We start from the raw sequence: 14,032 nt of genomic DNA, 5'->3' as shown, positions 1-14,032 counted from the left end.
TGTGACGTCCCAGTTTGTCTGTCCACTGGCCCTTGCATCTGTCTGCAACCCACCACCCACGGACCCCTGACCCAGCATCGACTCCTTCCTCTCCCCTTTTGCACAGTTATGGTGACTCTATGGATCTGAAAGCTCCAATGTAGCAGTGTACATTCCATAGTATATAAGGAAGAGTGTGAAGCAGGGACAGGGTGAGGACGATCACACCCAGAGGTGTCAAGAGACGCGGGCATCAAGATAAACATCTTCATGCACTTTTTTAAATTCAAAATTAATGCTCAGAGAACCCAGAATGGGTCTAGGGATGTATGTGTGGGGCAGAATGCCTGCCTAGCATGTGCAGGGTCCTGGGCTCTATCCCAAGTCCCAGAACAAAGAAAATCCATGATAAGCAAACGCCAACATTTTAAATAACGCAGCAACAGTCCCCATGTTTCCTTCCATCTGGACCCCAAGCATGGTTTTGCATCATACTTCACCAGTTTTTATTTAAAGTTCTGATGTCGGGTTCATCGCGAAGGGCTCTGCATTAGTTCAGTTTAGTTTCTTTAAAAAAAAAAAAAAAGTCATATCTCTAAAAACATAGCTGGGGATGTGGCGCAGTTGGGAGTGTGCTTGCCCAGCACACACAGAGCCCTGGGCTCCTTCCTTACCTACACAAAGCAGCCACGGTAGCACCTGCCTGGGATCCTAGCCCTGGGGAGGTACAGAGATCAGGAGTTCAATCATCCTTGGCCCCATAGTGAGTTCAAAGCCATCTTGAGAAACATGAGACGCTGTCATGAATGAATGAATGAATGAATGACCTATCACCAACCCGGAGGCAGCCCCCTAACCTGGTGGTGCACAGGGTGAATGGGTGACTGCATGGAACATCTTACATGAACAGGGTTGACATTGAACATCCTCTTTACCAAAGAAAGAGTGACAGAGAGTCTCAGACTATCACACTGGGGCCACTCGACTGAAGGAGAAAGCAATGCATAAAACATGTCTACGGCCCTGACTCAGCCCTAGAACTACGGGAATCATGGGAAATCTGCCGGCATGCACTTTGGTTGGGTCCAAGTTCAAAGCCGAGCTTGACTGGCTTGAGACACAGAAGGTTGTGGTAAAATTCGTGCGTGCATTGAAGAAGAGCCTCTGAGCTCAAGGTCATCTGGGGATTCAAGACAGACAGCGTATGTTCTCCTCAGCAGGCAGGAAGATTTTACATGTTCCCAACACAAAGGAATAAGGAGACTCTGAAGTGGTAGATACGACAACTACCCTCACCTGATCCTGATATGACATTGGTTTAAATGTCTCACCATACCTACCAAATATATAGAATTATTATGTCTCTGTAGAAGAATGAAAATATCACCGTGCATAAAACTCAAGTCCAAATAGATCAAAGACCTCAACATAAAGTCAGCCACACTGAACCTCATAGAAGAAAAAGTGGGAAGTACACTTGAACTCATTAGCACAGGGAATCACTTCCTAAATATAACCCCAGTAGGACAGACACTGAGAGAAACAATTAATAAATGGAATTCAAGAAATTGGTCATCAAAAGAACAAATAATCCAATAAAAAAAATGGAGTACAGACCTAAACAGAGAACTCTCAACAGAGGAATCTAAAATGGCTGAAAGACACTTAAGGAAATGTTCAACGAGAAATACAAATCAAAACAACTCTGAGATTCCCTCTTACACCTGTAAGAATGGCCAAGATCAAAAACACTGACAACTTATGCTGGAGAGGTTATGGGGAAAAAGGAACACTCCTGCATTGCTGGTGGGAATGCAAGCTGGTACAGCCCCTTTGGATATCAGTGTGGCAATTTGTCAGGAAATTAGGAAACAACCTTCCTCAAGACCCAGTAATACCACTTTTGGGTATATATCCAAAGGATGCTCAGTCGTGCCACAAGGACATGTGCTCAACTATGTTCATAGCAGCTTTGCTTGTCATAGCTAGAACCTGGAAACAACCTAAATGCCCCTCGACCGAAGAATGGATAAGGAAAATGTGGTACATTTACACAATGGAGTACTACACAGCGGAAAAAAATAATAACATCTTGAAATTTGCAGGCAAATGGATGGATCTAGAAAACATCACTTTGAGTGAGGTAACCCAGCCCCAGAAAGACAATTATCATATGTACTCATAAGTGTTTCTTAAACATAAAGCAAAGAAAAACAGCCTACAAATCACAATCCCAGAGAACCTAGACAACAATGAGGACCCTAAGAAAGACATACATGGATCTAATCTACATGGGAAATAGAAAAAGACAAGATCTCCTGAGTAAATTGGAAGCATGGGGACCATGGGAGAGAGTTGAAAGGGAGGGGAGAGACAGGGAGGGGAGCAGAGAAAAATGTAGAGCTCGATAAAAATCAATAAAAAAAGAAAAATCCCTAAATAAAATCAATTTAATTACAAAAAAGAATTATTATGTCTTCATTGGGCAGACAAAAAAAATAGGAAGTCCACCTGAGAGCAGCACACTGTCTGTCCCTTTCTCCTCTTTCTGGAAAGAACAACCTACCGAGGGAACTGTGTTTACAGCTAGCACAACACTAGAGACAAGGTTATATTAGAAAAAAAAAAAAAACTTGAATCTAGGAGTCTAGGAGAAAGTAAAGTGTCAATTAAGAGACCAGCAAAGTAAATTACTTTTAAAGCACGGTTGGAAAAAAAAAATCTTATACCTTATTAATCACTAAAAATAGCTGAAATGCTTTTCTAAGAAAATTCATATCAGAATACACTAAACTTGGGCCCAAAGAGTTGGCTTGACTGATGAAGTGCCTCCAATACAAGTGTGAGGACCAGGGTTCGATTCCCAGCACCCATATGTGAGCCCCAGGCCACTGAGAGACTCTGCCTCAATAACAAAGTGGACGGCTACTAAGGAACAACACTCAAAGTTGTCCACTGGCTTCAACACATATGTACATACACTTACATGCATATCTGTGCACACACACACACATGCATACACACACGCGCACATAGAGAACACTAGACTTACTAGTTGACAGCTGCTATTTGTTTAGGGTGCAAAACAACACATCCTAACCTTGATTTTGCCTGGCATTTTGAGAGAGGGTCCCACTATGTAGCCTATACTAGCCTGGAACTCACAGACTTCTGCCTTGGTCTTTCCAGGACTGGAGTTGCCTGTCTGAACACCACACGTAGCTCCACACCTTAACCTCTTAATTTTCTGGGGCTCCATCTCCTGCACCCCTAGAAAACAGCATCGGAGGCCTAGGGACAGTGTGTCGATGCTTGCCGTCATGACAGATACTCATAATGGTGTGAGAAATTATTTGTGGCAGCATCGTTCCTCTCCCCGTCGAAGCCAGTTCCCCAGAACACCTACCAAACACCCTGCTGACTTCCCGAAGCGACTCTCTCTAGTTCATGGGTAAGAAATGAGTCCTGGCTCCTATCCGTCACGGAATGTCAAACTCTGGACGCAGTTTCTCCCCACATATCAGATTTTTAAATCATCATTATAAGCGGTTTCCTGAAGCAGGCTCATTCAGCCAAGCATCCCAGATACCTGCCTTCTGTCTTCTGCCTCGAGAACACGGCTTGAGCATTGACTCCACTGCCCTGGCAGATCCTCGTGAGCAAATAAACAGCAGGACACGAGTCCTGTTCTAGGAGCGACCTCGGGACGCCACAAGTTCTCTTCCGTGTTTTCAGCCCTGGCCTGAAAGGATGCCATAATTCTTGGCGCTCTCTTAAATAATCAATCTCACCATGCTCTGGCAAATGAATGAATGCACTTGGTGGGTTGCTCTCAGGCCACTGAAACCTGGATCTACTGCTGGGGAAATGCAAACACCCCTTCACTGCTGATGCTACCCCAGATCTGTGGATTAGCTTTTAGCTGAACAAAAAGTGAGATGGCCCCTTTGGTACCTGCGGCCAAACCCTAGCACCCACATACAGCAATACCTAGATAAGCCCAGTGCTCGGGAGGCAGAGATAGGAGGACTCAGTGGCTCACCCACAAGGCAGTAAAGCCAATCACAGAACCCCAGGTTCAATGAGAAATCGTGTCCCCAAATAACAAGATGGAAGTGATTGAGGGAGACACGTGACATCAGTCTCTGGTTTCCACATATACGCTATGCTCATGCACACATAGACAGAAGGCATGTACACACGCACACACATAAACACAGAGTTGAACAACTCCAGGTCCACTATTCAGACTTCCTCCTTAGACTAGAAACAGAAGTGCAAGAAAACGACTTGTCCTGGATGACACGTTTACAGAATCACCACATGGAACCAGCGGGACCTATCTATCCCCATCAGGGCTGCTTCCATACAACTCCGGAGTCCTTGGAACACAGGAAATGGTAGCCTCTAACCGGTACGCTCCAGAGCTCTCATCTCCCTCGTGTCAAGACATAACAATAATACTGGGTGGTTTTTCAGGAGACACTTAGAAAGGTATTCTCAAAAGTCCTGGTTCCTGGTGTTTTGACTTCAGAACTCCGTGTGTGTTTAATTATGTGTATGTATAGGAGGGGTATGTGCACATGAGTGCAGTGCCCAAGGAGGCCAGAAGAGGGCACCAGAGCTGGAGTTCCAGGTGGTTGTGAGCTGATGAACCAGCAGACTGAGAACCAAACTCAAGTCTTCCCAGAGTGGTCTGCATTCTTAGCTGCTGAGCCTCCTTAGGATTTCAGTTCTCTTAACTACAAGAAAGCCTTCCCTCTGGTCCACCTCTGTCTGCCACTGGAACTTTCCCAGAGGCGTCTTCTCCCAGCTCCTGTCATGTGTTTTCACTTTCCTTGGATATTGGTTTGGATCTTTTCCAGGACTTCAGATGGACTTTAAGGGTTTTGTTGTTTGTTTTTCAATACCGGGGATTGACTCCAGGACCTCGCACATGCCAGGCAAGTGTTCTACCACTAAACTGTGTTCCCACCCACCCCTCTCCCTCCCCCCTCCTCCCCGGCCCTCTCCTCTTCTTCATTCAGAGAAACGGTTGCCCGGGTTGCCCTTGAACTCACTCTGTAGCCCAGATAGGTACTGAGCTTGGCAGTCATCCCTCCTCAGCCTCTTGAGGAACTGGGATTATAGGTCCATGCCTATAATCCTGACTTTCAAGTCAGATTAAGATTTTTGTTGTTGTTACAACAGATCTCCAACATCTGCAAAGACGACTCACTTAGTGGCATCTATATTTTGTCTATCTTTTCATTTCTGTAACAACATGCCTGAGGCAGGCTACTTTATAAAAACAGGAGGTTTGTTTTGGCTCATTGATTCAGCTCCCAGAGGCCCCAGGTCTAAACAGCACATCTGGTAATATTCCTTCCACTTTCCTAAGACCTCACAATGGGAACTGGACTTCAAGACAGGGACTTTGAGACAGAGTCAAACTGCACCCAGATCACGGCAAGCCATCACCCCCAGGCTCCCGTAAGACAGATCACCAGCCCGCTCCATCAGGTGTCACCCGTAAAGACACCCTGAAGTCACGGTAGTTCTTTGACTCAGTGTCCCTGACCAGAAGACTTAATCTACGTTTTGGTATAGACTGAGGACGGGATCCTATGCTATCTTGGTTCACTTTAAACATGATATTCACCTCGTAACACACAAGAGAAAGAAAAGTTTTTCTCAGTAGCAAGCAAGCTTACTTCTAAGCTTAAGAACATGGTGGCACATGTCTGTAACCTGACAGTTGGAAGCGGTGGTAGGAGGATCCCTGGAAGTTCAAGGCCAGGCTGACCCACATAGGGAGGTCCAGACCAGCCATGGCTGTGTGGGGAGACCCTCTCATAATACTAATAATGACAATAAAAACAGAAGAAAGTCAAACAACACCAAGATTTCACAGCTGCCCAAACCTTGTCCTAAAATCCTCAAAATTCAGGTACTCTCTCATTCATATGGGTGGATGTGTGCATGCGTGCCTCTGTGTGTGTGTGTGTGTGTGTGTGCTATGCTGTGCACTGGCCACAGATCCATCTCCAGTGTCAATGTCAGCCACTCTCCACCTTGCTTTTTGAGTCTGAGTTTCTCACTTTTACCCAGACCTGGCTGGTTCTGCCAGACTAGCTGACCATAAGCTCCGGGGATCCTCCTGTCTCCGCCCCCCTCCCCAGGACTGGGATTACAATCGCAAACTACACTGGTTTCTTCTACCTGAATCTGGGATCACACTTGGGTCCTCATGCATTCAGGGAGCAAGCACTTGACTGCCCGAGCCAGCTCGGCAGCCTGTTCATCCTTTTCCATTGTAGATGATGAGGCAAGAAAGCAGGCTTAGGATGCCCAGGTTGGGGCGGGAGATACATTAAATGTGCTTTTCTAAGCAGCGTTAAGATTTCTCAAGCTATAAGAAGCAAGTTGCAGTAATATGAGTTTGTCTCATTTTTTTTCTGTTCCCATTTTGCAATGAAGAAAGGGGGTTGTATGGTTGCTCGGCTGTTTTCTGTTTTCTTTTCTTTTCCTTTTTCCTCACAGCTACCTCTTCTCAGATCTTCACAGTTGTGCATGCCTGGCCCTGGTTTTTCAGTAAATTCCTCTTTAGCTGATGACAATGCCACTTACAAATCGTGCGCCAGGTGTGAGGCTGCAGGCCACACGTTCCCGGCTGTTGAATCATTTCAGCCTCACAGGGCAGTCTTGTGTGACATTTACAACATCCCCATTTTACGGGTGAAGAAGCCAAGAGGTGAGACCTGTCAGGGTCACCTAGCTGGGAAGCGGAAATTGTGGCCCAAAGGCAGACGGATAGTTTGGGTTCAGGGCACCTGTCCTTTCCCACAAGGCTCCATCGCTGTGTTAAACTTTGACTTCTGCTCGTCTTTATATTAAAAGACCAGGAAAGAGCAGCTTGAAGGAGGCTGACAACAGCAGAATGTGGTGGCACACACCTTTAGTCCAAGCGTTTAGGAGGCAGAGGCAGGCACATCTCTGAGTTCGAGGCCAGCCTGGTCTATATAGCATTCGGCCAAAGCTCTGTGGAGACTGAGAGACTAATAACAATCACAGTATGGGGAAGATTGAGAAACTTGCGGTCAATTCCATCCTGAGTGAGCTGGGGTAAGGGGGAGTCCTGTGAGACAGAGGGAGAAGCATCTAGCACACAGACGGCACATGCAGTTTCTTTCCTATCAGTGCTGTTCCGTGTGGTTTTTGACTGACTTCGCTAAAAGCCTGTCTCCGAAGAGGTGTACAGCATGGCCACGCAGATGACTGGAGCATGTTGCTTGCGATCCATTTCGTAATACATTATTTATAGTAGCTATGATGTCAAGGCTAATCGAGACTTTGTCCAGACAGGAATTCCCTAGAAATCCATACTCAAAAGGCGTCTGCAGCACTCAACAGACCTGAGTGCTTGCGGCTTCGCTCTACGCTAGCGCTCTGTAGGGAGAGCTATGCAATGACCGTAAGTGGACAATTTCCCCCATCCAAATAATATTTTAATAAGCTCTCAACATCCAACTTCCTCAATAGCCGAGGCAACTTACATCTTCACAAGATTTGCCCTAAGTACCACCAGCTCACGGCACATTGAAGGAGACATTCACATCCAGGAAAAGACAGAGATGTTAGCCCTAAATTCCAAAGCAGTTAGCGCACTCCCTTCCTTCCAAGCACTCTCCTCCAAGCCCAGTGCGGTGGCTCTCATCTATAACCCAGTACCTTGAAGGCTGAGAGGCAGGAGTAGGACCAGGCCGCCTCAGCTACATAGCAAAGTTCCCAGACCAGTGTGAGCCCCAAAAGACCCTGGCTCATAAAATTAAAACAAAAAAAGAAGAGGAAGGTGGGTACAAGAAAGAAAGAAAAAGGAAGGAAAACAAATACACTCCTTAGCATGAGGTTTCGAGTGAAGGCTGCACCCACAAAACTTATTCAAAAGCTCATATCTCCCATACCACATGGAGCATAATACGTTTTTTTAAAAGTTATATCCCAATATAGAAGCAGAGACTCTGTTTTAACTGGTGATCTGCTTAAGGCTCCACAGAAACTGGCTCATGGAAATCCTGTATCTAAATATTACTTTACATATTTATCACTCCAGTGTCATCTATCCTATGAGAACCACCTTACAGGCATGCAAGGGCCAGCTGGGGAGACAGCAAAGTGTGGCAGTTAGCAAAAAAAAAAAAAGAAAAGAAAAAGAAAAAAGGAAAGAAAGAGAAAAAGAAAGAGCAAGAAGAAAGAAAGAAAGAAAGAAAGAAAGAAAGAAAGAAAGAAAGAAAGAAAGAAAGAAAGAAAGAGAAATTTAAAAGTTTTAAAACAAGCTTACTAAGAACCGGCACGTTAGACAAGAACGAGAAAACAGGCCGCAGAGGGTGCACAGCTCTGAACATGCACTGTGACATTTTGATCAGAGAACTCGAGACTCAAAGGAAGGCAAGGGTGTACAAAGTCACCGGCACAACACTCTCTATGTGACAACCTCCTCCCTAAGCCCCGCTCCATCCCTCAAGTCAAGAACTGGTTCTGAAGGGGCTGGGGGTAATCCTTACTGTCCATGCTCCGGTCCACCTAAACGTTCCACGCAGATCCAACCACTGCTGCCTTCTCAAAGCCTCTCTGTAGGAGAAAGGCAGGAGCTCAGGGCACCCTGACGCCGTCAGGTCCAAAAAGAAAACAATACTCAACATCCTCTTTTGGGTGGACTAAACAACAGATGGTCAGGGCTTTCAGCACTGGCTAGAGGGAAGGAAATAAGATGCCACGGTCTCACACTCTCACTTGCACCCTCCCAAGAATCCCCGCTTTCTAGGTGGCAAGAGGTCCAGGAAAAACAATAACAGCACCCAGGGAGGTGGGGCCAGCCTGGGCTACAAAGTGAGTTCCAGGACAGCCAGGACTGTTACACATGGAAACCCTATCTCAAAACAACAACCACAATAACAATAATGGTCCCGAGGCCCTGGAAAAAAGCGACAATCGCCCCAAGGGCCTGTCACTGACTTTCCTTGTCTTCAAGAACAGGGCTTTGACATTTATGCATAAATGTACCTTTCCTCCCCCACACTGTCTTCCCGGTCTCTTCCTCACTTCCAGATAAGGGACTTCTGGGCTAGGGGTGTGGTTCAGTGGTAGAGCACTTACCCAGCATGCACAGGGCCCCGCATTAATCCCAAACCCTATAAAATTGTCAGAATCAGTCATGCTGTCTTTGCGTGTGCGGGGGCGGGCAGTTTTAAGGCAAGGTAGCTCTGGCTGGTCTCAGACACCTAACAACCCCAGCCTGGATGTCATCCATGAATTAGCCCATATCTTTATTTTCTTTCTTGCTTGATTGGTTGGGTTTGTTGTTGTTTTTTGGTTTGTGCATGTGTGTGTGCATGCGTGTGTGTGTCTTGGGGGGGGGGGCTCCATGTAACTCTGATCGGCCTTGACTTGCTATGCAGCCAAGGATGATCTTGCATTTCTGATGCTTCTGGTGCTAGAATCCACCATGTTGTGCTGCAGATTGAATTCAGAGCACTCTCTTCACTGAGCTACGCCCCCAGCCCACACCTTTCTCTTTGTGTGTCTCTTCCTGTGTGTGCTGGTGTGTGTGCACAAGTCCATCTGAAGACTGTGGTGTTCCTCAGGCACTGCCCACCTTGCCTTTTGATACAAAGTCTCTCGTTGGCCAAGAACTACTAACCAGGCCAGGCTCGCTGGCCAGTGAGCTCCCGGGACCCATATGACTCTACTTCCCCAGTGCTGGGATTACAAGCGTGTGCCACCCTCAGGGTTTTGGCGATTGAGGCCTGGTCCTCATGCTGAATAAGCAGCACTTTACCAATTGTGTGCTCTCTCCTGGCTCCAGTCCACACATTTCTCACGAACAAAGGTGATGTGTTCCTCGGGGGGTCAAGCCCACATCTGGCACTCCTAAATACAGTTTATAATGATCAATCCTTTCAGAGGAATGAGCTGAGCTGAGCACTGATCCAGAGGTCGAAGGCGCTGAGAGGAAGAAGGGCTACTGAAAACCGGTGACAATCACTGAGACTATACAGTAACCAACAGAAACAAGGCACACAGAGGTGAAGGAACTAACTTACTACAAAGAAGAAAGCAACAGGATGGAGGGGGTCAGGTTCTATTTCAGAGTGGCTGGCTGGAGAAGCCGGGAAGAAAACTGCAGTAAAAGATGCAACAAGTGAAAACCTTTTAGTCACAGATTTACTGTGAATGGAGAAAATAAGCCAGGAATTCCCAGATGGCAGGGAAGGAGACAGGGAAGAAGCCATCAACTCCAGACTGGGTCACTAAATAGTTAACAAGCTGAGTGAGTAGATGTGTACACAGGTAGCCCTCGACTAGGGTCGGAGACAGGTTATCTTGTCTGCTCCACTGGAAATGAACGCCTGGAGACCCAACTTTCCTTCTTCCAAGAAAAGCTACTGTCGGGTGCCAAGGATCAATCAGGCTTAGAGGAAGGACACCCTCAGGAGGTAGGAATACCCAATGTCTCTATGGGTAGTGTGAGGAGTGGGAGGATGGTTGATAAGAACAGCCCGGGGGGAGGCAACAAGGCAGCCCGGGCACAAGACATGGCCCTCAAGAGATGGGAATCAGATTCGAAGAGAAATTTGTCCCTGGAAGTCTGCAGGGGCTGTTTCACATGGTGGACGCCTCCTGACAGCCCTTATCAAGGGGCTGCTGCTACTGCCTGTCTGAGGCCCCTCTTGTCTGACTGCCACCCCCAGGCTGCCACAGAGGACAGCTATCTGGGGGAAGCAGAAGCGACCAGAATATATTTAGTACAGTATAAACAAGTTCTTAGAACACAGCATGAGAAGGCCAAGGGGGATCACTCAGCTCAAGGAGGGAAGTGTCTGGTTCGCCATGAAAGCTTTGGAAACAGCCGCCCCAGACCCTGCCTGGGCACTGCATCTAAGTCTCCTCTTCTGAGGAAAGAGGACAAACAAAATATGGAGAAGCGGCTGCTCCTGAAGCCACATTGCACCTCCTGCCCACCCATCTTGTCTGCCCGCTGCTCTTGCTGGGACCCAAGCAGGCTGAGCTGATGCCATCTAGACAAGAAGAGCATCTTATCGTATCCTTTTCATGCTTGCAGACTAGCCTTGCTCTCCCCCAGCCCCAAGGCCCAGCCCATGAGTTCCTACAAAACTAAGTTTGCCCAACAACTGAGACACTCCACTGTTGAGTTGTTAAAAACAAATACGTTAAATTTCTGTGCGGATTGTCACCTTCAAATAAAAACTTAAGCCCAACAATAACTCTGAAATGTTCCCAGGGTTTAATGAGATAATGTAAAAAGAACTCTGACAGGCCACGAAGCTAGCTGGCTGTAGGGTGTGGCTTTTACTTTGGTTCTGAGGTAGGATCTTGTCGGTTATTAGCAATGCAGTTGTGAGTAGGGAACAGGACCCTCTGAGAAGTCCTCACACTTCAGCATAAGATCCACTGGGGTACTTGGCTGAAAATGCAGCTGATTTTTCCTGCTCTTCTTTGATCCCCAAGATTGAACTGGGGTCTGACTTTTATCAAGGCCCCACTTCCCCCACCTGGTAGGCAAAACATACTTTGAGAGACCTCAGAAATGAGGCAAAGGGCCTCCAAGTATGAACCTTAGAAATGGGCGGAGCTTCCAGCCCTCAGCTTATGGATACCGTCTTTGATAAGACTTAGCTCTTTGGTCACACATAAAATTCTCTGGAGGAGACAGGCTTGCCGTCAAACTCCAAGTCCAGACTCTTCCGGGTGCATCCAACTTCAGTGGGGTCCGAGTTGGATATTTTAGGAAAACTCTTTAAAAGCAAAGGTCAGGTGGGATGTCACTCTGGGGCAGACCACTTGCCTCTGTGTGCAACACCAACCCCTACAGTTTAACTTCTGGCCTTTCCCACAGCGGTGGGCAAGCAACACCAGCGGTCAGGTCTGTGGCCCTGGAACAGGTACATTGCTACATTGTTTCTAAAGCTGCGCTCCAGTTTGGGAATGCAGGGTGGCCATATGCAAAAGTATCCCAAATCCATGTGTCCGTCATGATTCAGGGTTCTGTTTGTATTATATTCGGGCCAAACTGAATTCAAAGCCACAAGCGGGCTATTCGCCACTGCTCTGTAGAGCATGACAGAGAAAGAAAGGAAAGCTAGTCACTCCTACACCTTTATCATATCCAGCATTGCATCTGGAGCTCCTCATGTTTACTGCTGGCCCTACCCGTTAGTAATTTGAACACATATTTATTGGAATTAGAGTCTGTAGTTAAGGGCCAGCAAAAATGGCTCAGTGGGTAAATAAATATGTCTGTATCTAAGCCTAATGGCCTGAGTTTGATTACTGGGACCTGCACTGTAGAAGGGAGAGAACTGATTTCCACAGGTTGTCCTCTGATTTCCACTGCAAGCTGTGGCATGCAGACAGACAGACAGACAGACAGAGACACACACGATAAATGTAATTTAAAATTTTTAAAAATTAAGTGTGTAGTTAAGTCCACAGCTCTCTGAAATCTACTATACAGAGGTTCATCAAGTCTGGATGCCTGACATGTTTTGTCCCACCACAGTTAACTTCAGCCCACCTATGACTTAGCAACCAGTTCCCAGATATCCTGACTATTTAGCAACTGGCTCTTGTGAGCCACACTGAGGCAGCACCCGCACAGGTCTGTAACACAGAGAGGTCCAAGGACATTCATTATTCAGCGTCTCTGAATGAGGGAGTCAGGGTTGGAATCAGAAGTTCAACCCCAGTGCCTAGAACCTGAACACCGTCCCGTGGCATGTGTCAGCCATCCACGCTCAAGGGAATCCGACCATGCGGGCAGCACTAACGGAACACTTTCATTCATGTTAGGCAGCAGTGCAAACTCTACAAATAATTCCATGAAATCTGACTTGTGTAGGGTCGTCTTAAATATTTAATGAAATGATTTGCATGAGTTGACGGGTGGAGGGCAGGCTCCAATTAAGCACTTAGAGCTCCACTTTGCACAACCCGATGCCTCACAAAGAAGTTACACAGCTGGTGAGCCACCGCCGTGGGATTCAGTCTGTCTGACTGCAGTCGCTTAACCACAGTTGACGTTTAGGGGTAAAGAGGAAACCGGCTGACACGTAATGAATCTCAGGGCGACAGGGAAGCAAGCCGGTGAACTCCGAACCAAAGTCAAGCAAGCAAACAAGCGTAAGTTTGAAAGATCCACCAACTAAGTGTGGCCCAGGTTACCCAACACCCTGGCTTCAGGACCCCACCCCTCCGACGCGGCTATTCTAAGAGTGAAGACAGGAGGAAAGCAGAGAAGACATCAACACAGCTCCTGGCCACAACATAAGCCATCAAAGTGTTAGGTGTTATGAACAAAAAGGATGACAAGATTCGAATCACCATTTCTGCGCTGTGGGTTCTTTGTCTTGCCAACTTGCCCCAAACTGTGGGTCGGGTTAGTCCAAGGCGTAAAGTCAAAGTGACCCTTCCGCCGTGTCACACAAGTACCTCCCCCGCCCTGGGGTGCAACCACCTTGGGACTCCACTTTTTGGCGCCGCGGGGCCGGGCCGCTCCGGGGGATGCAGAGGTCCGGTGGAGCATCCTTCCCACCTCGACCCGCGGTGGAGGCTGCACACAGGAGGGGAGCCTGGCTCCCACGCTGCCTCGGAGTGTGAGGCTGTTCTGTGTCTCCCGTGCCTCCAAGATCTTCTTCAGAAGAAAAAAAAGAAAGAAAGCTGCTGTAGCTCCAGCTTCAAGCCTAACTTCCTCCCGGGGCGGCTCCCCGGCTCTGCGCTCCCGCCGTGGCTGGGACAGAGCGAGTGGGGAGGAGCGCGGCTGCTGTCCGGGCGGCACGGCAAGCCGCGCCAGGAGACCCCAAGACCCGACCCTTCCCGCGCCCCAGCGCTCACAGCCGCTTACCAGACGGCGGCCGCTTCCTGCTAAGTCGGCTCACGGCGCGGGTGAACATCGCCGCGGGCTCCCGGAGGACGGAGCAGCCGGGCGGTTCGGCTGCTGAGCCCGAAGAGGGTAAAGAGGAGGAGGAGCCCGCGCGACGCCGCCCCTCCAGGCCCC

The 14,032-nt window shown here is 47.9% G+C and overlaps 1 protein-coding gene across 2 annotated transcripts in view; it reads right to left on the bottom strand.

Annotated features, from left to right (window-relative positions):
- Window positions 1–13,978, bottom strand: part of Rgs10 (regulator of G protein signaling 10) — a 40,856-nt gene extending 26,878 nt beyond the window's left edge. The window contains exon 1 of one of the 2 annotated variants that reach the window (XM_057778497.1): window positions 13,880–13,978. In XM_057778497.1, coding sequence (XP_057634480.1) covers window positions 13,880–13,928 — 49 coding nt within the window. In that variant the 5' untranslated portion in view covers window positions 13,929–13,978. Of the gene's footprint in view, window positions 1–8,522; window positions 8,630–13,879 lie in introns of those variants that run through there. The other variant, XM_057778498.1, reaches the window with a different exon arrangement.
- Window positions 13,979–14,032: the final 54 nt, after the last annotated feature.

This window comes from Chionomys nivalis, chromosome 8 (genome assembly GCF_950005125.1).
Source record: "Chionomys nivalis chromosome 8, mChiNiv1.1, whole genome shotgun sequence".
In the NCBI taxonomy this organism is placed as follows: Eukaryota; Metazoa; Chordata; class Mammalia; order Rodentia; family Cricetidae; genus Chionomys; species Chionomys nivalis.
This window is presented reverse-complemented; position numbering and strand designations above follow the sequence as displayed.